This window comes from Colossoma macropomum, unplaced genomic scaffold (assembly GCF_904425465.1).
Source record: "Colossoma macropomum unplaced genomic scaffold, Colossoma_macropomum, whole genome shotgun sequence".
Taxonomy (NCBI): domain Eukaryota; kingdom Metazoa; phylum Chordata; class Actinopteri; order Characiformes; family Serrasalmidae; genus Colossoma; species Colossoma macropomum.
This window is the reverse complement of record NW_023494833.1, coordinates 1-21,705: the sequence shown is the minus strand read 5'-3', so window position 1 is coordinate 21,705 and position 21,705 is coordinate 1. Positions and strand designations below refer to the sequence as shown.

Here is a 21,705-nt window from a genome sequence, read left to right as displayed (position 1 = left end):
AAACAGTGTCTCAGTCATCAGGCAGTGAATTCATAACCATTTCTTGTAGTAACTTTCTGTGAGGGAGCTTTTAGAGGTGGACGTCTGGTTCCTATCACCACCACTGTGAACAGTTCTGACTCTGTAAGTTTCTCTAGAAAAGAGCATTTCACACCAAACCACTCTGAACGGCTCTGTTTACAGCTTAATTATATAATTATGCACAAAAGTGAGAAAGATCTGTAGATTTCTCTTTAAATGTCTCTGTAGTTTCTTCTAGACAGCAAAATCAGAAGGAAAGATGAAGGAGATTATAGCTTAAGTCTCTCCTGCTGCTCAGATGTTTCTCCTGAGAAAAAGAGCTCAGTAGCGCCACATATGTCTCCTCCTGAGCTTTAGTAGATACCTAAAGTCACACACTGTGTGCAGATTTGCTGAGATAATCGCTCATTTTTATCAGCAGTTAAACTCTCATCTCTCCTTTTTGTCTAATGCTGTTTCTCCTAAGCAGATTTAGAAGAATCAAGGTTGAGTCTCAAAGACTTAAAGGCATCAAAGAATTTCCTTTAGGAGACAGATTAAGATCTAAACAGGAAGAGAGGGCCCTAACAAAACAGTTAATCAGGAACCGATGCTGCCCACAGGACTCTGTTGGCTGGATATTTTTGGTTGTTGGACTATTCTCAGTCCAGCAGTGACACTGAGGTGTTTAAATACTCCAGCAGCACTACTGTGTCTGATCCACTCGCACCAGCACAACACACACTAACACAACATGGCCTGCTCTCCTCCTGACCCCCGAGTTAAGAACCCATGGTCTGAAGCTCTCTTTAACTATCTTAGACTCTTCTGTGTAAGTAGACTTTATTTCCCTCACTAGAATAGGTTAATAGCTCTGCAGATGGCTGAGAGGATCCCCCAGTAATCAGAGAGAGTCTTTATGTGATGTCTAATCTTTGCTGATTTATTTGTTGTGTTTTCCACTAAACTATTTCAAATTTTCTGTTCCACATTAAATGATGCAGCAGTTACATGCAGGCGCCTCAAGAACTTGGCAAATCAAGTGACTTTAGACCAAGCTTAAAGCCTCAGGGAACCTACATCAGTGTTTTCTTTCTAAGTAGGTCAGTTCTGCTCTTATGGACGGTTGCCACAGTACGCCGCATGAATACTTTCCATTGTCCAATAAATGACGTATAAATAAAGTATTTCTTGTCTTCTGGTGTAAAAGACAAGAAATACTTTTCCCTCCTATTCCCTCCTGTACAGCTTTAATAAAAAACAGGCCTTCCCCGTTCTCTTTAGGTCTGAGCAACTTAGTAAGCGAAAGTCAACTAGCAAGCAAAAACTGATCTAGCAAGCCTAACCAAGCTAGCAATCGACCTCATCTGTCTCTTTGTCTACCTTTTGACCACAGTGGGGGTGTCTAAAAGTAAGAATACCTGCATATTTAGAGGTTGCTTATTATTTTACTTCTATGTCACACTTTTACACCTTATAATTCAAAATCATTTTGAATATATATATATATATATATATACACTGATCAGGCATAACATTATGACCAACTCCTTGTTTCTACACTCATTGTCCATTTTATCAGCTCCACTTACTATATAGGTGCACTTTGTAGTTCTACAGTTACAGACTGTAGTCCATCTGTTTCTCTGCATACTTTGTTAGCCCCCTTTTACCCTGTTCTTCAGTGGTCAGGACCCCCATGGACCCTCACAGAGCAGGTGCTATTTGGGTGGTGGATCATTCTCAGCACTGACGTGGTGATGGTGTGTTAGTGTGTGTTGTGCTGGTACGAGTGGATCAGACACAGCAGTGCTGATCCACCACCTGCTCTGTGAGGGTCCATGGGGGTCCTGACCACTAAAGAACAGGGTAAAAGGGGGCTAACAAAGTGGAGGTCATATATCAACATTGTCCAGAAACACTGCTGACTTCTCTGGGCTCAAGCTTATCTGACATGGACTGATGCTCAGTGGAAACGTGTGTTGTGGTCTAACGAGTGAATCTTTTAGATTGTTTATAGAAATAATTGACTTCTAAAGCCAGGGTCCGTCATGGTGTAGGGGGGATATAGTGGTAACCTGAATATTTGTGAAAGCACCTTCAACACTGAATATATTTTGAAGCAAAATTTTCGACCTCCTTGTAGATGCTGTATTTTAAGGGGCGTCTATGTTTATTTCAACATGACAACACTAAGAAACATTCTCTCAATGTCTCCTATTGAAAATAGGAAATGCTTTCAAAGGAACATGTGGGAATCTGTTGCTGGCATCAAAATTGGAATGAGCATATATTTACAAAAACAATGAAGCTGGTAAGGTAAAACATCGTGTTTTCAATTTAATACAGGTCAGACAGAATTCACTAATCACTGATTTCTGTTTTCAGTAGCATTTTACATATTGTCACAATTTTTGGGAATTGAGGTACATTATCATCGTTATCATGAGCATCAGAATTCCTCAGTTTTAAACTATTACGCAGCAATAAATACAGTACATTTAAGGATTAACAATTACAGGGAAACTAGTTGTAAACAATATAAATTTTACAAAAACACAAAATGTTTGAAGGCAGTGGAATTATTATTGTACAAAAGAATATAATTAATATTAGCTACCAAAATCTTTTCTGTCTGTTCTCAGTTTGATTGTGAGTGATCCTTTACTACAGCGCGGGAATAAAAGAGGTCAAGTTTACAGCTGCATGATGAACTCAAACTGCTCACCATTACGGATTAATGGTATTAAATCACCACATTTGGTATTTTCAGACACATTTTCTTTTAAGTAATGTAGAGTATTTATTGTACTTAAATATTTATTGTACATTAAAATATTTTCAGAAATCCTTTTGCAAAACGTTAACCAAACTGTCCTCTTTCAAAAATGAACACAGAGCCTCCTTAGGCTGTTAATATGTCCCTTGGTCTTTCAATGACTAAAGATCCACGGTCTTCAAAGATAATGGTAAGACTCCAGACTCTCCCAATCCGTACATAAAGAAGGATCAGTGACGCTGTATACAAGTACAGTAAATATATATTCTCCTTCTGTACAAATATCAGACAGAGGACCAAGTTATCTTCGAAATTAGATTGAAAACTGTTTGACAGTTTTGGTTAATTTTCTCAATGCTTGGTGAACAATGAACACTGGGCCCCAACCTAACAGGTTTAGTGTGACCTGTTGACCTTTTTTCCTCCTCAGGTCTGTGGTCCAACCATCCCCAAAGACTGCAAATCAACCACCACCTACAACGGCATGTGTTTTACGATAGAAGGTAGAAATGTTGATGCTGTTCCGAGGGAATTGAGAGGTAAGTCATATGGGGATCTACAAACCCAACAAAAGTCCAAAACTTTGCAAAGATCCATTTTTCATCTGTCCTGTTTGTTCTTCGTTCTCAGATTGCCCACCTCCCGCACAAACAGATATTGCTTTTCTGTTGGACGGCTCTGGGAGTGTAAATCGCTATGACTTTAACAAAATGAAGGAATTTGTTATAAAACTGATCCAAGGGTTAATAAGCTGGGATATTCGGGTACGTACAGAAAAGTCTCACACTGTATTAATATTTTCCATTTAGGGCCTGATAACTTATTGTCATTACTGTAGAGGTTGGAAACTGATTTGGATACAATGTTGTTGCAGGGTGAAAAACATAGCCAGACAACGGGGTCTCATTCACATATAGTGCATATGTACTAAATTGTGCTTTTTTTTCTACTTTCATATAAACACTTCCTGGAGACTCAAAAAAATTGATTGTTGTGAATCTTAAACTGTTGATTTATGATTAAATTTCAATACAGCATGTTTAGGTGAAAAGATAAATGCATAGAAGATCAATATCAACAGATTCTTTAAGCCCTGTAATCAATGAGTGAAAGACATGTCATCTGGCAAACAGGTGTGTGGTCAATTCCTCCTTCCTCTAATCTTATCTTTGAATCTCTTCCTCGTGTCCTCAGAGGGAGGAGCTAAGATGCAAGGAAAAGATGCAAACAAAGGAAACACAGAATTAAAGATATGAGAAGCACCCCTTTGTGTAACTGCCTTATATGGAGTCTGGGGTGTGTAATAGGCTAATTTCCAGTTGTGGACATGCGCTAATTAATTTAGAATAAATCAAATTCATCAACATTCGCAGGACGGTAAGTTAAATTAGTTAAAATAGTAAATAAGTTAAATTGGTGAAGATATCTTCACTGATTGTGGCCAAAGATTTCCATTATTATTAATCGGTTTCCAGAATGCTTCTGGCTGATATAGATGTAGTTTTGCTAACTTTAGACAAGTTTTGTGATGAGTTTGCATTTAAAGTTTTCTTCTGAAACCATACAGATCATAATTGTGAAATTCAGTGGTGTACGAAGTACACAAACCCTGTACTTGAGTTAAAGTAGAGATACCCAAGGTAAAATATTACTCCAGTAAAAGTAGAAGTTCCTCCCTTTAGACCTCCACATAAACCAAAAGGAACGACAGATTTCTCAGAATGTAGTGGAGTAAAAAGTGAGATATTTTAACTTTGAAATGTAGTGGAGTGAAAGTAAAAAGTCCCCCAAAATGGAAAAACTTCAGTAAAGTACAGATACACGAAAAAATGACTTTTATTACATTTACATTCACTTCATTACTGTTCACCACTGGGGAAATTGTGATATTTCAGACAGATTTGATATCTTTTTATAGCCTGTTTTGATGACATCAATTAGCTTTATTGATCCTCTAAGAGAAAGAAAGAGCTACTTAGAGGAGCACATGGTTGTTGACTGTTAGTACAACATTTAAAGAGTCAAAGACTTTATAACACTCTGGAATTTTCACTAACTGACAATTTCTAATGACAACTCTTGACCTACCTATTCAGTCTGAATGAGTCGATTAAGCCTAATGAGTTGATTATGTTCTGACACTTTACAACAAGAAGGGGGTTAAAAATTTGCACATGCCACAATTAATAGTTTTTAGTCTATTAACTTCATCAAATTTAAAGAAACCATGTTTTACCATTTTCAGAAAAATGTTATTTTTTAAATAGTTCTCAGGGGTTGTTTAATTCTTTTGATGTGAACAACCCCTTTTTGATGTCAGAAATCAACAGCAAGCAAGCAAGCAAAGTTTTTTTATATAGCGCTTTTTATAATAGGTGTTGTCACAAAGCAGCTTTACAGAAAAATCTGGGTCAGAGCCCCCATGAGTGTCGCCAGTGGCGACAGTGGCAAGGAAAAACTCCCTAAGAGCAACAGAAGGAAACCTTGAGAGGAACCAAGACTCAAAAGGGGAACCCATCCTCCTCTGGTCCACACCGGATAGCAAACAACAAAATGTGTAATTTGGCCAGGGTTGCCCAAACTTTGCCCAACCACCTCAGCATTGGCCCTATGCCACAGCCATTCATAGCCAGGAGTCCAAGAGGGCACAACTTTCTGTGGGTAACAGAATTAGTGGTTAGAGTGTTCAGCTGTCCAATGACATTGTAGCAGTTAGAAAAGATGTGGTGGAGCTTCACGTGTCTCAGGGAAAGCACATGCTGGCCTTCACCCTCCCAGCTTGGTAGCTTTGTGTGATAAGGGGAGACTAAACTGGGGGAACAAGTTTAAAAAAATGAATATGACCATCTCTTATTGCACAAATGACATCAGTCAGTCAGTCAGTCAGTCAGTCAGTCACACTGGCTCTGTCAAATAATGTCACAGGAATAAATCAGGTGCAGCTTCTTACTAAAATCATGTCCCAGGTGTTCAGTTGAATGTACAGTTACAATGTGTAGATTATATGACTGATCAGCTAAAGGTTAAAAAGATAGTTGCTGAATGTTATTAATGTTGGATAAAAAGATGTGCAATATTTCTGTTTTGAAATTTTAAGGTTTTTCAGGGGTCGATCATCAAACTGAACCCTCAGAACTGTTATATTATGTTGTGTTGTGAATGTGCCGTAAACTCGCCTCACTTGCATTGTTCTCTCTTTCCTTTCAGTTTGCTGTTGCACAGTATTCTGATTACTGTACAATCCATGTAGACTTCACTTCCCGTTTAAACACCTATGAAATAAGGAATATTCAACAGATGGGTAGTATTACCAACACTGGACAAGCGATCAACAAGCTTGTGTAAGGATTATTCATGTGTGTAAAAGGTGTGATCTCATGTTATGGAAGATGACTGATATAACTAACAGTAACTTCAGGACAAACATGCCAGTTTTAAATGTTACTGCTACACAGCTGAACTGAGCCTTTGTTTAATTTACACACAGGAATGAACTGTTTGCCAATAAAGCCAGACCAAACACTAACCGAGTTTTGATTGTTATCACTGATGGTCAGTCAAGTCCTGATGATGATGATCTGTGGGCTGCTGCTGAAAATGCGAGGCGGAATAAGATTATTCGCTATGCTATAGGGGTAAGACATTCTCCTACATTAACACAGTCTGCACTACAGATTCTCACCTCACTGAAAACACCACATCAGTCCATATTTTTACTCTCCATAAGGTTTTTATTTTAATTTGTATTTTGAATTGTGCTTCAGTAAAACTTGTAGTTTTCCACTTATTTGTGTGATTTATTTGAAATTAATTCAAGCATGTGTATCCACTGCTTCCCTGGTGGTCTAGTGGCTAGGACTTGGCACTCTTACCGCCACAGCCTGGGTTTGATTCGCGGTCAGGCAAGTCCTCTGTTTCTTGCGGGGGCTGTCATGGGCTGAAAGTTAGGGAACCAGCCTTGTGACCAGCAGGTCGCCAGTTCGATCCCCTGAGCCGACAGTACATGACTGAGGTGCCTTTGAGCAAGGCATGACAACAACCAAGATGACGGAACAGTTGTGTTGCAACAAGGAACTGAAGCGTCAGCTCGGAAAAAAGACGCAGAAAATGCTCTTTTATTTTGAACAGGCACCTCAACAGAGGCAGAAAAATGCCCAGTTCAGCACAACTCCAACACAAAACACAGATAGGGGGTAACATGGGAGGACCCAACATCCTAGGAGGGTAGAAACTTTTAACCACTAGTTACGCTACAAAGCCCTACGTGCTTGGATACAATCACTCAAACCACAAGAACAACACCAGCAGTACCTTTTTAAACAGGAGCGTGATACGCCCCCAAGAGCAACTTTGCATAGCCAAACCCCCTAAGCCCCTCACGGCAGTGTGGCCACTGAACTTTTCACAAACACTAAAAGGATCAGAATCTCCAAAAGCAGCTCAAACTGATATACAGTTTGTATATAGCCTGTGCGGAAGCTCTCAGAGTTTCAGCTCCTGAATGAAGTGATGAAGCTCTTCACACTTCACACTATACAAAATGCGCAGTAGCCCCATGTCACTGTTTGCCTGTTCTGTGAGTAGTAAAGAAGGTCTTATTTGTACTTAACTGAGCTACAGAGATCCGAGCTGTGAGTCAGACAGTTCGTAAAGTTTTAGCTACTGAAATGAGGTAGTTGTGTTCTTTTTTCACAGCATGAACAACTTGGAGAAATGGGGAAAAAAATATTGTGTCATGTCTGGTGTGTTTAGTTTTCATGTGAAAAAATTTGCGTCCAAGTAATTTGCATTATTTTTGTCCTTTTTTTGCGTTTGGTGGTATCGGCCTTTAGAATTTAACAGGCTGTTTTTTGTTACTGTGCCTTTAAGAAAGTTATATGTACATGATCTGTGTTTTGATTGGATGCCCTGCATTGTGCCTCAATCAAAGCAGTCCAGGCTGAAACATTCCTTACAACTTCAGTATGAATGGGCGGGGCTAAACTGCTGTAGACAAATACATGTAAATATCACAAAAACCATTGCATTCAAAACAGTGTGGACTGGGCAGACTACATGGTATTTTTTGAAAATTTAACAGTGTTCACTACTAAATCAAATTCTTTAATTAAAATGAGAGAATATAATAATGATATAATAACAATTTGACAAACTGGCTTTTAAGTACAAACCCATGTTTAAAAAAGTTAGGAAAAATGTAAATAAAAACAAACAGCAGTGTTTTGCTTTTGATTTGTGTTCCACTAAAAGCAGAACAAAGACAAGATATTTGCAACTAATTAATTGTATTGTTTTTCATATATGTATGCTTATTCTAAATTTGGTGCCTGCAAATGTTCCAGAAAGTTGTGACAGAGCTGAATTTTGAGCTCTGCGTTGGTAACAATCAAGATGATCCAGATCTCATGTGGTTATATCCATTATAGAAGCATGTTGGTTTTCAGTGCCGTCTGAAGGATCGGAGGTCACGCGCATTCAGTATTGGTTTTCAGCCTTGCCCTTTACGCACATCACTGCATCTTTTAATAACATTATGACTGTAGATGGTGAAATCCATAAATTCCTTGTGTTGGGAAACTTTGGTCACACAGTTTTTCTCAAAATGCTGACTGAGCCTTTTGTGAATGCTCTTTTATAGCCAATCATCATAGCATCACTTCGTACCCATTCACCTGTTTAGGAGTTTCCTGTAGAATTTTTTTTTCATCATTTTACATTTTCCCATTCTTACGCTGCTCCTGTCTCAACTTTTTTGAAATGTGTTGTCATCAACAAATATGGAACTAGTGTACAAAAATCAATAGAGTATATGTGATAAAATACTACATTTGGGTCAAGCGTCACGCTGTGGTTGAAGTTTGGCCTACATTATGAACTCGCTGGAGTTGGCAAAATGAAAGGGATTTTCAAAAATCACTGCTATCGTATCCTGTGGTAAACTAAATGGTTCCAAATGCAGTATGTTCTGTCCTACATACATTTGAATACACTGAATATCACATAATTATCTGAATTACAAGATCATTAAGGAGTCAGAATCCACTGTTAAATACCAACACCAGCCATTCAAACTGTAGTTTATAACTGCCAAAGCAACTTAACTACCACCCTGGATAAAGCCTGCTAGTTTGTTTTGGGGTATTTTGATTAGGTCAGTCTTATGATGTCAGGTCAGTGCACAGCAGTGTCAGCATGCATGAAGGCATATACATATTTTAGAGGTTATATTTTAGAGAATCCAGCGATGGTTGGAGTAAAAAAAACTATAAGGGAAAATGTATTGTAGCTGAAGCATTTCTGTTTATTTCAGGGCAGTGGCGATCTTTAAAAAACTATTAATTTTTCTCATAGAGAAATCCTACTTAAGCCGTCTTTACAACTTTAGCTGCTTGAAACCAATATGGAACTAAATTGCTGCATATGTAAAGCAACTCATTTGAAACTGAGCCACAACAATTACAATTGTCTCAACTTCATTAAACAGCCAATCAAATTGAATTAAATTAATTTTCTCATCTCTTCATGCCCCATAATTTTACTCAGATTTAAAAAGGTCCAAAAGATGGAAATTATTACCGAAGGGGAGACTCATGCTTCTGGGACAGAATGAACGAGACTTTAAATAAGCTGTAACCATAATGGTTACTTTAACATTCATTTTCAAAGGCATAACATAAAACAACAGATTAAAGCCTAAAATATATAGTAAAGAAACAGTTGGATGTATAGATAAAAGATAGGTATAGAGATTTGGAAAAAAAAATGGCAACAACAACTCGAAAAAAAGGAGACAAATGCAGCAAATATGCAAACATAAATAACACCTCGCAGGTGGCTTTATATAGTTAGAATGATACAAAGTACGAAACAAATATGATTTGGGCTCTTGAGTGGTGTAACAGTATAAGTGTTGGCTCTCCGAGTGGGTAGGGTGGCCCTGCCTCTCCCACATCACTTCCCGTGATGCTGGTCAGTGCAGGCATCTATTATCTGACCTAACATATCTGGCGGTTAGTGTTCTCCTCCGAGCGCATTCAGCTGTCCAATGATGTTGCATGAGCGGCAGTTCGAGAAAATGCAGTGGCGCTTCATAGGTCTCAGAGGAAGCCTGTGCTGGCCTTCACCCTCCTAGCGCTGGTGGTTCGTGTGATTTAGGGAGTCCTAACTAGGACTAAAATTGGGGAGAAAATTGGGGGAAAAAAATCTTGTCCCAACTTCAGCATCAGCTGTTCAGCTGTACGTTACACCAGCACCAAAGCACTTGACCAGCCAAACCCTGCCCTCCGCCTCCAAAACCTGATCAAGGCTATTAAGAGAGATTGAGACTCAAAGATGAACCTGAAATAAAGCAAAAAGATGACCAATCTATGATTAAATGCTGTATTAATTGTTTAGTTATGTCATGAGGCACCAAATAATGACCAAAAAAATAAATAACTATAAATAAAATTTCATAATGTAAAGCTGGTAATATTTCTCTGTATCTTTCCACATTAGGTTGGTGGGGCCTTTAACAGCCCAAATGCAGAGAATGAGCTGAACATCATTGCGTCTGATCCAGACAAAGACTATAAATTTAAAGTGGATAACTTTGATGTGCTGAACAAAATCCTTAAAACTCTGGAGACGAATATAATTAGAATTGAAGGTACGTTCAAAAACTTACTTTGGTGGATAAACTTGAAGTTTTCTCTGAGTAGGCTACTGCTGCTATAAATGACATAATAAGTATAAAGATTCATTTTATCAGATTAATATTATATGTGGTTTAGACATTACAGTCTAGTACAGTAGACTATAAATTTACAATGTTTTACCTTTATTTTTCTGGATGTGTGTTGATCTGTAACGGTCATACTTGGTCTTTCTACCTTTTCAGGTACCCAGACTTCAGGAGATTCCACCAAAATGGAGTTTGCGCAGGATGGGTTCAGTGCAGCGTTTGTTCCAAATGTAAAGAACAGATATTATTTTTCACAGTTTCATTACGTGGTTTTAGTGAATTTGCATCAATTCATTAGATTCGTAGAAAAGCCAGCACAATCAGATGCTGCCTTTCGAGGATAGATCCATTTGATACTTACAGAGTCAGGTGGGTCAGACAATGAATTCTTAGTTTCTGTTTTGTTTATTTTACTTTTAACTGCTTGAGTAAAAGTGAAGAATTCACAGTATTTGTTACTAGGTACAAATAAATAAATACATAAATGAAAATAAATAAAATTAGAATAAATAAAGAAATAAATAAGCAAGTATGGAGATGAATGGTAGCCTGTGTAAAATTAATGTTATTTTCATTGATTGGATTCCGAATGAGGAGAGCAGTGACCTATTTATCTCCCATTTGCCAGTTCTGTGTATGTTTTAGATATGTAGATGGTACAATGTGGTGTTGATGTACTGATTTTAAGCATGTAGCAGTGGTGCTAGAAAGCTGCATGTGTTGTATGACAAATAAAAATAGTGTAGTACTGAGATAAAATGCCCATAACAATCTTCATAAAGTGTTAATCCCAATAAGTGGACTGATTTGTCCTTTTAAGTGTGGAATAAAAATGCATGTACATTTTTAAAACCCTTCTATGAAATGTGCAGGTAAGTCGTTTTCTCCACATTAAGGTTCCCTACAATAATATTTCCCAAAGAGGGCATTCCTAGCTCTTAAGCAGATGCCTCCATTGATATAGAAGAAACCCACACCAGCAGGAGCTTACACATGCTCATACAGTTACAATTACAAATTTAAAGAAGCAAGACGAAATAGTTGGTTATCTAATGGTAAAATCCTAAAATTACAGGCTTTAAATATAGCATTAAAGCCCTAGTTTAATCAACTTTTGGGCATTTTTGTTTGTTGCAAAACCCTCTGTGTACAAATATTTAAAGATACACTCTGTACATTTTGAGGATTTGGAGACCTCTCTGGTGGAAATATGTAATTGCAAGCAACATGTAGAGAAACATTTTGTAGTGTAGGTTGTGTGAGCCCTTCCCTGAACGGATGAATCTGATGATTGAAAGAGAATTAAAGGAGAACTCAGTGTAAACTTGGTGAAGGACTTTTAACTGCACTAGGACTTTTTTAATGGACAAACTGCATATGCACACACACTCAGTAGATCCTGTCTATGTGTGCAACTGTGATCTTTTTGTTATGGCACAGGATTCACTTCTAGCATGTGCGACAATATTGTCCTACTGTACAGCACTGTCAAGGCTGCTGTGGTGGCAAATTTCCAACACAGCGATGTTTGTGTGCCACCATGATAATAAAGACAATTTAAAAATAGAAGGCCTATCTTGGCAAAAAGGAAGGCATACCTTGGCATTAGGCTACCTTAGTTAAATATTGGTTAGCTTACTGTGGTATGATTTGCTGAACATAAAAACAGCATGTATTGGTCTATTTGAAGCTTATTTTATAGTAGAGGCCATGCAGCAGAACAGAAAAGTGGAAGGCAAGCTACACAGAACAGTAAAGCTGCAGTGACACCAAATGAAAATAAAATTTGTGTAGGATGCAGAAATGTAAAAAAGGAATTCATTTCTGGTAGCAGTTATTTTAACATCACACCAAGTTCATCTAGTTGAACAGAAGGGTGAACTGTTATAGTGTTATAGGGTGTAGCTGCTTTTGCTTTAAAATGCACTTTTGCATGCATAGAAATGCTTCCGCAAAATAAAATAAATAAAGGAATCTTTTCCAGAAAGAGTCCTCCTCACTCCTGCCAAAACCTGAGACAGGACAAAGACCATTAATCTGGTACCTGGAGACCAAGACCAGACTTCAGCTTTACTGTACAGAATTTTAATTATACAATTGGCTCATAAAACAAGCCCTCTGGTCAAATTTAGTGCTGAGGCTTAAACGTGCAAATCTTTTCTCTATTCAGTTGCATCAGTATTTCAGAAAACCTGCTCTAGGTCAGCTGTAAGTTTTACTAAGTAAATACTTATGTGGTTTGATATCATGAGATGGAAGTTCTTCTGGCAGCAGTTTTCCAGAACTTATTGTACTCTACAAAGCATCTCTGTGCAACAGCACTCATTTTTACAACACAGATTCCACCCAGGGGGAACCTGAATTGGTAAACAACAGATACGCACATTCAGATGGTCTTATTTTCTTCCCTCTTTAAAATATGAGTTATTATCTGTTTTGATGTTTATGTGCTGGAGCTGATGTTTGTTTGTGTGTTTAGGGAAATGTAGTATTAAGTGCAGCTGGGGCTTTCCAGTGGAAAGGAGGATTCCAGGAGTATTCAGCTGGGCGGCCTTACGAATTTCAGCAGGGCAGTGAACACGACAGTTATCTAGGTGAGAACTGTCTCTAAACACTAAGTACATTAATCTCTGGGACATTTGAGCTGAAATGAATATTTCACAAAAGGCTTTTCTGACCCATATAAGTCAAACAGTGCTTACCACATACTTGATTAGACACAGCTAACTTGTAGCGCCACCACTTCTCCCACTTGTGATGCACAGTTTGTGTTGGCCATCCTCTATCTCAGCACATCATACAGAAGAAAACATAATTGGAAGGATACAGCCACTAGAAGCATTTGGCTATTCAGTGGAAAAGAGGCCTTTCAGGTCAACAGCATCTATGAAGCGATTAGAGGATGCTTAATTTTTAGATGGGAATACAGGTTGGAGATGTTTCCATCTCAGATACCATCATAATTTTCGAAGTACTTTATTACGTATATAGTACCCAACCCTAGTAATTCCACAAAAGCAGTCCTGTGGTCAAAAATGCAAGAAGTGGTTTCTAATAAAGTGGATGGTGGGGGTACATTTTATTTTTAATGATTATATTCTGAGCTACAGTCTTCTTAAACAGCAGTTCAGAGATTAGCTTAGGTCCTGAAATTAGAGCAGTTTACATAAATATAATGGAGATTGATGACTAAATGTTAAAGCCTACATGTTTCAATTAAATGTAAATTAACAAGTTTAAGTAAATTGAACGAACTTATTATTTAAAGGGCCAAGGCTCAGCATAAACATATTAAACATATTTAGGCAAGTTACAATGAGTTAATGTAATATTAAAAATATTAAAATACAACTACTGTGTTCGCAGGTTATTCCATGACAGTAGCAACAACATGGAGCCGCACATATGTTGTTCTGGGAGCTCCGAGGCATGAGCATAAGGGAGCAGTGTTCATTTCATCAGTGCAGACAAAGAGATTAAATCAGCTGAATCATCCAGAGGTTATTTTAAATTAATATTTTATAAAGCTCAACAACACTTGACTAATAAATTAACAAAGCCAGAAAAAAAGTTATGCAATACCACATTCATACTAATAATACTAAAACTTACCTGAATGAAGGCCTACTAACAGGTCAGTGTTTCTCAACCCTGGCCCTGGAGTATCCTCTGACTGTCCAACAAAGTTTAGAGTGTCCTGTGCTCCCTAATTAACTGACCAATTAACAAGCCCTTCCTGAGGTTTTCTGGGTGAGTAAGAGCAGGACCTGGATTGAGAACCACTGTTGTATGTGCTAGAAAAAGAATCAGGAATAGTCAAACAGTGCTGTGCAGAGAGATTTGGAACACTTTTTGAGTGGTGCCGTTTTTTAGAATGAAGTTCTGAACCAGTTCTCTTTCTTTCAGCCTCAGATTGGAGCCTATTTCGGAGCTGAAGTGTGTGCGGTGGACCTGAACTCTGACTCCTACACTGACCTTCTGCTGGTTTCTGCTCCACACCACACACAGGACGGTCAGGAAGGAAAAGTCTTTGTATTCTCCATGTCAGACAGGGTAAAGAGAAATTCATACTTTTCAAATTTTAAAAGCTCATTTGAAGTTTGATGTGAAACGGTTAATTGTAGAAAAACTTACTGACTTTACAGTGGTGGTGATAGGAACCAGGGGTTGCCATGACTGCAACACAAATATAGACATTTTATTTACTATCCAGAACCACCAGTGAACCTACACGAGTCTTCTGAGTTTATATGGAATGTTGATGATGGAAAATAGTGGAAAATCTGAAAAAAGTTTTCCTTTTGCCTCACAACACTCTGGATGTGCCTCTCCACCATGAATGGATTTAAAATATATGTTTAAGGCCAAAAACCTTTCTGAAAACTATCATAAAACAATGAAATCAAGCAGCGTAATCATAACCATTGCATGTAATAATTTTCTGGAGGGAGCTTTTAGAGGTGGACGTCTGGTTCCTATCACCACCACTGTGAACAGTTCTGACTCGGTAAGTTTCTCTGTTTCACACCAAACCACTCTGACTGATTTTGTTTACATCTGCATTTATTTGAGCATGAATTTTAACTTCATCTGTATTATTTTTACAGCCAGAATTTAAAAAAATGACCCTGAATGGAATGGCGGGACAGAAGGGCAGGTTTGGCTCCTCACTGGCCAGTCCAGCAGATCTAAATGGAGATAAGATTCGAGATGTAGTTGTAGGAGCCCCATTGGAGGATAATGGACAGGGCAGCATCTACATCTTTAATGGAAGAACAGAGGACATCACCCCTACCTACTCACAGGTGAGCAAGACTCTGTCATAAAACTTTGTCATAAAACAAGGGAGTCTTGACAATTTTATGACAGTCTTTCACCTCCATTTGACTGATTCCTGTCTATACTACCCATTGGGGAACCTTTCACTGGCCAAAATGTCATTAAGAAATGGCAGTCAAGGGGAAGATGTGGAAATGTGATACTTTTTGTGTGTGGTCATAGCGTCCAAGAGGAGGTGCTAGAGAAGCCAGGACAGTAGGAGTTCCAGTTTAATAGCCACAGCTTTTATTAGTTCTCTGAAACCACAAAATAAGTGCACTATTTACAAGTGACGAAAGTAAAATACAAAAAGAGCAAACAAAAACTGAAATATATTTACACAATAAACGAGGCTCAATGCAGCCTTTATATAAGTTATTTATCCCCACAACTTAGGGCTTGACAGCATTAACTTCTGGCTTTAGTCCATAGATTCTGTCCTCTCACAACTGCTGCTGTTCGTCTGCAGGACAACTAAGGAAGACTTAGTCCGCTCAGTCCACCTCTTTCCAGCTTCGAGCAAGCCCCCCCTCTTTCTGAGTTAAGCTCTATCGCTTTTATGCATTCCTCTTCCCGCCAAACGCGATCAGACCGTACCACTCAACGGTGGTAGTCTCCTTGCTCATTTATAAGTCCATATGGAGAGCTGCGGAAAACCAAACCGCTCCCCCTTGGCGGAAAACGGGTAGTTTCTACCCTCTCCCATATAGGACCACCGTCTGTCTGAAAGTAAGTATACAGTTTCTTTATCATCCTCTTTTATGTTTTCCTCCTTAGGTTTCTTTGAGTACCGAGTTAGATATTTGGGTTTTGTCAATTAACGTGTTTTTTAAAGTGAAAGTTTGTGCTGTCCGCTCCAATATGTACACTCTCTTTACGGAAGCATTTAAATGAATAATCACATCCTTATACATCACCTCAAAGTCTGTTGTCCGTTCCCTTTTCCTGTGAGGAGGTGTGGCCTCGTAGAATTTTTCTAGTGACTGAGTCGTAGTCATCACAGGAAGATCAAGAAAACAAAGGCAAAGAAAAGTGACAGCAAATATAACAGCAAAGGACCTGCAGAAAGTTTTAGCTGTCACAGGCATGGTGATGCTTGGTGATCTGAAACAAGTGCTGTAGGATGTTTGGAGAAAAAAAGAGCAGCATGTGATGAAAAGAACACCTTGCCAGCTCTTAAGCATGGGGGTGGATTTATTATGTTGTGGGCTTGTGTGGCAGCCAGCGGCACAAAAAACATTGCATGAGTAGATGGAAGAATGGATTCCACTAAATATCAGCAAAATCTGGAAGCAAATGTGACACAGTCTGACAGAGGCTGAAGAGACTGTTTTCTACAACAGGATAATTATCCAAAACACCTCAAAATCCACCATGAACTACTTCAAGATATGCAAGCTGAAGCTTTTGGAGTGGCCCTCACAGTCTCCTGACTGAACATCACTAAAAATCTGTGGGTGGATCTTAATCATCAGAACATTAAACACATCTATGGTCCATAAATACATTTATGCATATATAAGAGTATGTGTATTAAAAGCTCTGTAACTAAATATATAATATTTATTCCTTCTAAAAGACTGCATTCCTGATGCTAATATTCATCACACTTCTGAAATCCCAGATATCGACTTGGTCCAAAACATTCCTGGTGGTGGTAAACAAGCATGCCCCTTATAAAAATGTTAGAATCCCAGATAGTTCAAATCCCTGGTTCAACTCTGGAATATCCTCCTTGCTTGGTGCAAGAAATAAAGCAAGAAGAAATGGGGATAAAGGCTTGCTTTCAGACAGCTAAGGAATAAATGTCCTTCCTACATCAGTAAAGCTAAAGCAGACTATTACCTTCAGTTATTTACAAATGCAGCTTCAATATCCTTTAAATTCTGGAAGACATTTAATTCACTCAGAGACAAATCGATGCATATGTCAACCCACATCTTGATTAATGATTATCTTAATACTTAAGTACTTATTATTTTTTTTAAACCTGTGGATATTTAATAATACTATATGGAAACACCTCTTATTGAAATAGATACACTCCCTGCTTTAAGGCATGGTCTCTTTACGATTCATCCTTTCTCTACTTGAATAGTAGCTAAAGCCCTTAACCACCAACACTGAAAAAGTACAGGAGTGGATCGTTTGGACCCCTTTTTTCTAACACATTACATTTGGATTACATTTATATTTTTAATCTATTTTATCAAGCAGAATTCCCAGTGTCTGGAAAACAGCACATGTAATTCCTCTTCACAAAGGAGGTGATGCCTCAGATCCTAATATGTATAGACCCATCTCCAAATTGTCATGCTTCGCAAAAATCTTAGAATCCTTAGTGAACAATCAGCTTAAGACATTTCTCCATGGAAATTTAGTTTTGTCAGACTACCAATCTGGTTTTAGGGAAAAGCGTAGCACAGTCTCTGCTGCTACACTCATCTTAGATGATCTTTTCAGTGCCATCAATAGAAAGAAACATTGTGTAATCATTTTCATTGATCTCTCTAAAGGCTTGATACAGTTGATCATTCCCTACTTTTAAAAAGACAAAATATTGGATAGACAGCAGTGTGGCCCTGGGACACAGTAAATTAGAGCTACTACCGGTAATTAAGAGGGCCCCCCAATGTTCAATCCTCTGACGAATATTATTTAACATTTATACTAATGACACTGCCACCTTCTTTGTCAATTGCAAAGTACATTTATATGCTGATGACACCAATCTGTAGGGCAGCATTCTTTTAATGCCTTACAATCAACCTTTCACAATAATAAACTAAGTCTTAAATGTAGAGAAAATTAAATTCATGCTGTTTTCCAGAGCCTCTAGTATTGAGCGCTGGAGGCATCCATGCAATCCAGCCAAAAGAACAACATCATCTGCAAATAGTAGGGATGCCACCCTCCGGCCTCCACACATAATGCCCTCCTGACCTCGGCTACGCCTTGACACCCTGTCCATGAATCTCACGAACAGGAGTGGAATCATACCTCTCTAGGTCTGTCAGTCATTGCAAACATGAGCACTGAAGTCTCCCAGCAAGACTATGGAGTCTGTAGGCGGGGCACTTTCCAGAACCCTGCCCACTCTCTCCAAGAAGGCAGAATACTCCGACCTGTTGTTTGGTGCATAAGCCAACTTCTACTACTTGTGAGTATCCCTACACCCGCCCAGCACCTCTTACCCTGTGCAACTCCTAAGTAGTAGAGGGACCAACCCCTATCAAGGAGTTTGGTGCCAACACTGTGGGTGGAGGCGAGCCCAACCATATCTAGTTGGTACGTCTCAAAATCCCACACAAGCTCCGGCTCCTTTCCCCCCAGTGAGGTTACATTCCTTGTACCAAGAGCCAGTTTCCGCCGCAGGGGTCTATGCCGCCAAGGGCCTCCCTACCATCTCCCACTGCCTATATGGCACTGCATGGCTGGGTTGCATGGGCTGCCCGGCAACCAGGTGCTCACCGAGGAACACTACCCTCAGGCCTGGCTCTAGCGGTAGGTCCCAGTAACCCTTTCCCGGGCAGGGTACACGATTTTCTGCGTCCTTTTGTCATGGAGGATTTTTTGGATTGAGTTAGTCTGGGTCTTCACTCCAGACCTGTTTGCCTTGGGAGACCCTACCAGGTGAATACTGCTACAGAAAAATGCTACTTATATGGTGAATTAAAAACTGACTCACCCCAAAACAGTTTAAAGCTCATCAAATGTTAAGTAGTTGTGCATTAGTTTTGCGGAAAATGTGTTTTTAATTAGCTGCGGAGTGTGTTTTTACCTTATTTCACTCAAAAAAAAATCTACAAAATATGTAATGTGGCCGGGGTGCCCAATCTTATGTATAAATGCAAGTGCAGCTCAGGAGCAGAATGTTTGAATAAAGGCAGAACACCTGACTACAGCTATATGACCGTCTCTTTTCTGCTTGTCTAATGACAGAGAATCAGTGGTTCCTCAGTACAGGCGGGTCTGCGGTTCTTCGGCCTGTCTCTGAGCGAGTCTGCTTTGGACCACAGTAGAGACGGTCTGACGGACATCGCTGTTGGATCCAAAGGAAGAGTCATTCTCCTCAGGTTTGGTCAAATATGATCAGAAACAAGTGGGGCACAACCCCCCCCCCGCGGCACAACCCCCACTTTCTTGAAAGTAACAATACATAAGTGCAATCGTTTTGTGAAGTTTCCTAGATTTGGAGTAAAGTTGACTGATTTGCATGACTTATTTGACAGGTCTCATGATTTTTCATTTCAAAGTTTTATTTTATTTGTGAATTAAATCTTCTGAACAAATCTGTTTGTGTAACCAATTCTTGCACAAGGCCCACTGCATTTATATTCATTTGCATGTTTATGTTAATATATATGTTTGTGATACTCAGGTCCAGACCCATTGTGTCCTTGGTGACCAAAGTAACCTATAGCCCATCAAAAATCCCCACCAAATCCACTGACTGCGCAAATCCTCTGGAAAACACTCTACGCTTGTGCTTCACTATGAGCGGACTCGACACTCAGATAAGAGGTCTGTACATCTAACTTAATTGCTTTTTATAGAGAAGTAGTTGCTTCACTTCCAAATAAGAGCTGTACTTTGTTTAAAATGCTGTTCTCTTCTGTTCAGGTTTGGCTGCAAATATTAACTACACTTTAAAACTTGATGCGAAGCGACAGAACTCTCGGGCGTACTTTTCACCTAAAAACCGCCTTCTGACTGATAAGATGACTGTTCAGCTACAGGAGGTGTGCAGAGAGCACAAGTTCTATATAGAGGTGAGTGAAAAGTTTAGTCTGTTGTGACTGGACATGTGCTGATTATAAAAAAAATATGATAATTAGCTAACCGCTTCATGATTTATAATGTTGTTATATCATTTACATTTACAGCATTTAGCAGATGCTCTTATCCAGAGTGACTTACAAAAAGTGCTTTGTTGTCCACTCAGAGAAAGTATCTTTGTTGCAAATAGGTTAGAGAGAAAGCCAGTCCTGAGTTCAGATATATTAGAAAACAAAGCAGGTTCTACATTATATTATTACATTATGTTACAGTTTGTTTTAGAAGAATATTTCTTCTACATATATTTTATTAAACTATTAGACTTAAACTCATTTAGATTTCTCCCATATTTAGAGTATAAGGTCAGCAATGTTAATTAAATTTTTTTTGCCGTCGCTTTTTTTGGTTAACTTTGCCATGGGTGCTTGTAGCTCTTAAAGGCACTAAATTGTCATACTAAGAAAGCCTAAAATGATGCATGAAAGTTCAGTGAAAAGCTCAGTGTCCACAAATAATCCTCTGTTTTTTTTCTTCTCTTTCTTGTCCCATGCAGACCTGCACAGAGGACGCTCTAAACCCGCTGTCCAATGAGTTAACATTTGCTTTTGAGGGCCTCCCTCTTAGCAGACTGGATAACTTAAAGCCTGTACTTCACCCCGACATAAGAAATACTTCAAATCACAATGTAAGAGCTGAGAGTTTACAGTAAGCCTTTCATCTTCAACAGAAATATACATCTGCTGCTATTAAGGACATTAAATACAGCAAAAGACATTAAATGATACAAATCAAACTGAGTTGCACTCACTTTCCACACTTTATGGCCCAATCCCATTTCACCCCTCGCCCCTACCACTTAGCCTTACCCCTCCATTTTGCACGTTCATGTCCAGGGTTAGGGTTGTCCCGATTGTTGTTGGGATAGAGTGTATGATGAAGTGTTAGGGCTACATGACTCTCCAAACGGAGGTTTTTCAGAGTCACACTCCAAACAGTGTTATGAGAAATCAATGTACAAATCAATAAAGGAAACACATTATGTGCCTATCATAAGCAGGTTCATCAAACGATAAAAGAATCCAAAGTCACTAACTTTATACACGCTAGCTAGTGTGCTGTGTAGCTAGGCTAACTACAACAAAACGTGTTTGCAGTCTGTCCTACATACCACAAACCAATCCACCAGCATTCCCAGGTGCTGAAGACATTTTCATTTTCTTACATTTCTCTGATTTGCTGCAGACAACCGTAAAAGCCACCAACTACTGGTGACGTGTTGAGTTCATGAAGGGTTGCCCAATTTTGTAGGGGAAGATTTCAACCACTACCCCATCTAATTCAGTTCCAAGGGGCAAGGTGGCACTCAAAAGCAAGGAGTAAGGGTAAATATAGGAAATGGGATTGGGCCTATATATACAGTAGTGCTAGAAAGTTTGTGACCCCCTTTAAATTTTTGCTATTTCTGCATAAATGTGACCTAAATTGTGATGACAACTAAGTCGTAACAAAATAAAGAGAACCCAATCAAATAACGCCGGCAGCGTTATTTGTTATTTGAGCGTTATATGGTATGTTTGAGGTTGTTCTCTTGCTTCAAGACCCGTCT

The 21,705-nt window shown here is 38.9% G+C and overlaps 1 protein-coding gene across 1 annotated transcript; it reads left to right on the top strand.

The window, feature by feature from the left end:
- Positions 1 to 754: 754 nt before the first annotated feature.
- LOC118800275 (integrin alpha-X-like) lies at positions 755 to 20,784 on the top strand (the record flags this gene model as incomplete). The annotated part of the gene is given in 17 exon segments (XM_036560486.1): positions 755 to 832; positions 2,617 to 2,743; positions 2,899 to 2,969; positions 3,210 to 3,318; positions 3,410 to 3,543; positions 5,987 to 6,120; positions 6,267 to 6,414; positions 10,277 to 10,427; positions 10,659 to 10,732; positions 12,982 to 13,096; positions 13,869 to 14,002; positions 14,409 to 14,555; positions 15,110 to 15,307; positions 19,263 to 19,396; positions 19,702 to 19,844; positions 19,944 to 20,092; positions 20,653 to 20,784. Coding segments are annotated over 17 exon segments (2,178 nt in total), but the record flags the coding sequence as incomplete, so codon positions are not given.
- Between the last annotated feature and the right edge of the window lie 921 nt (positions 20,785 to 21,705).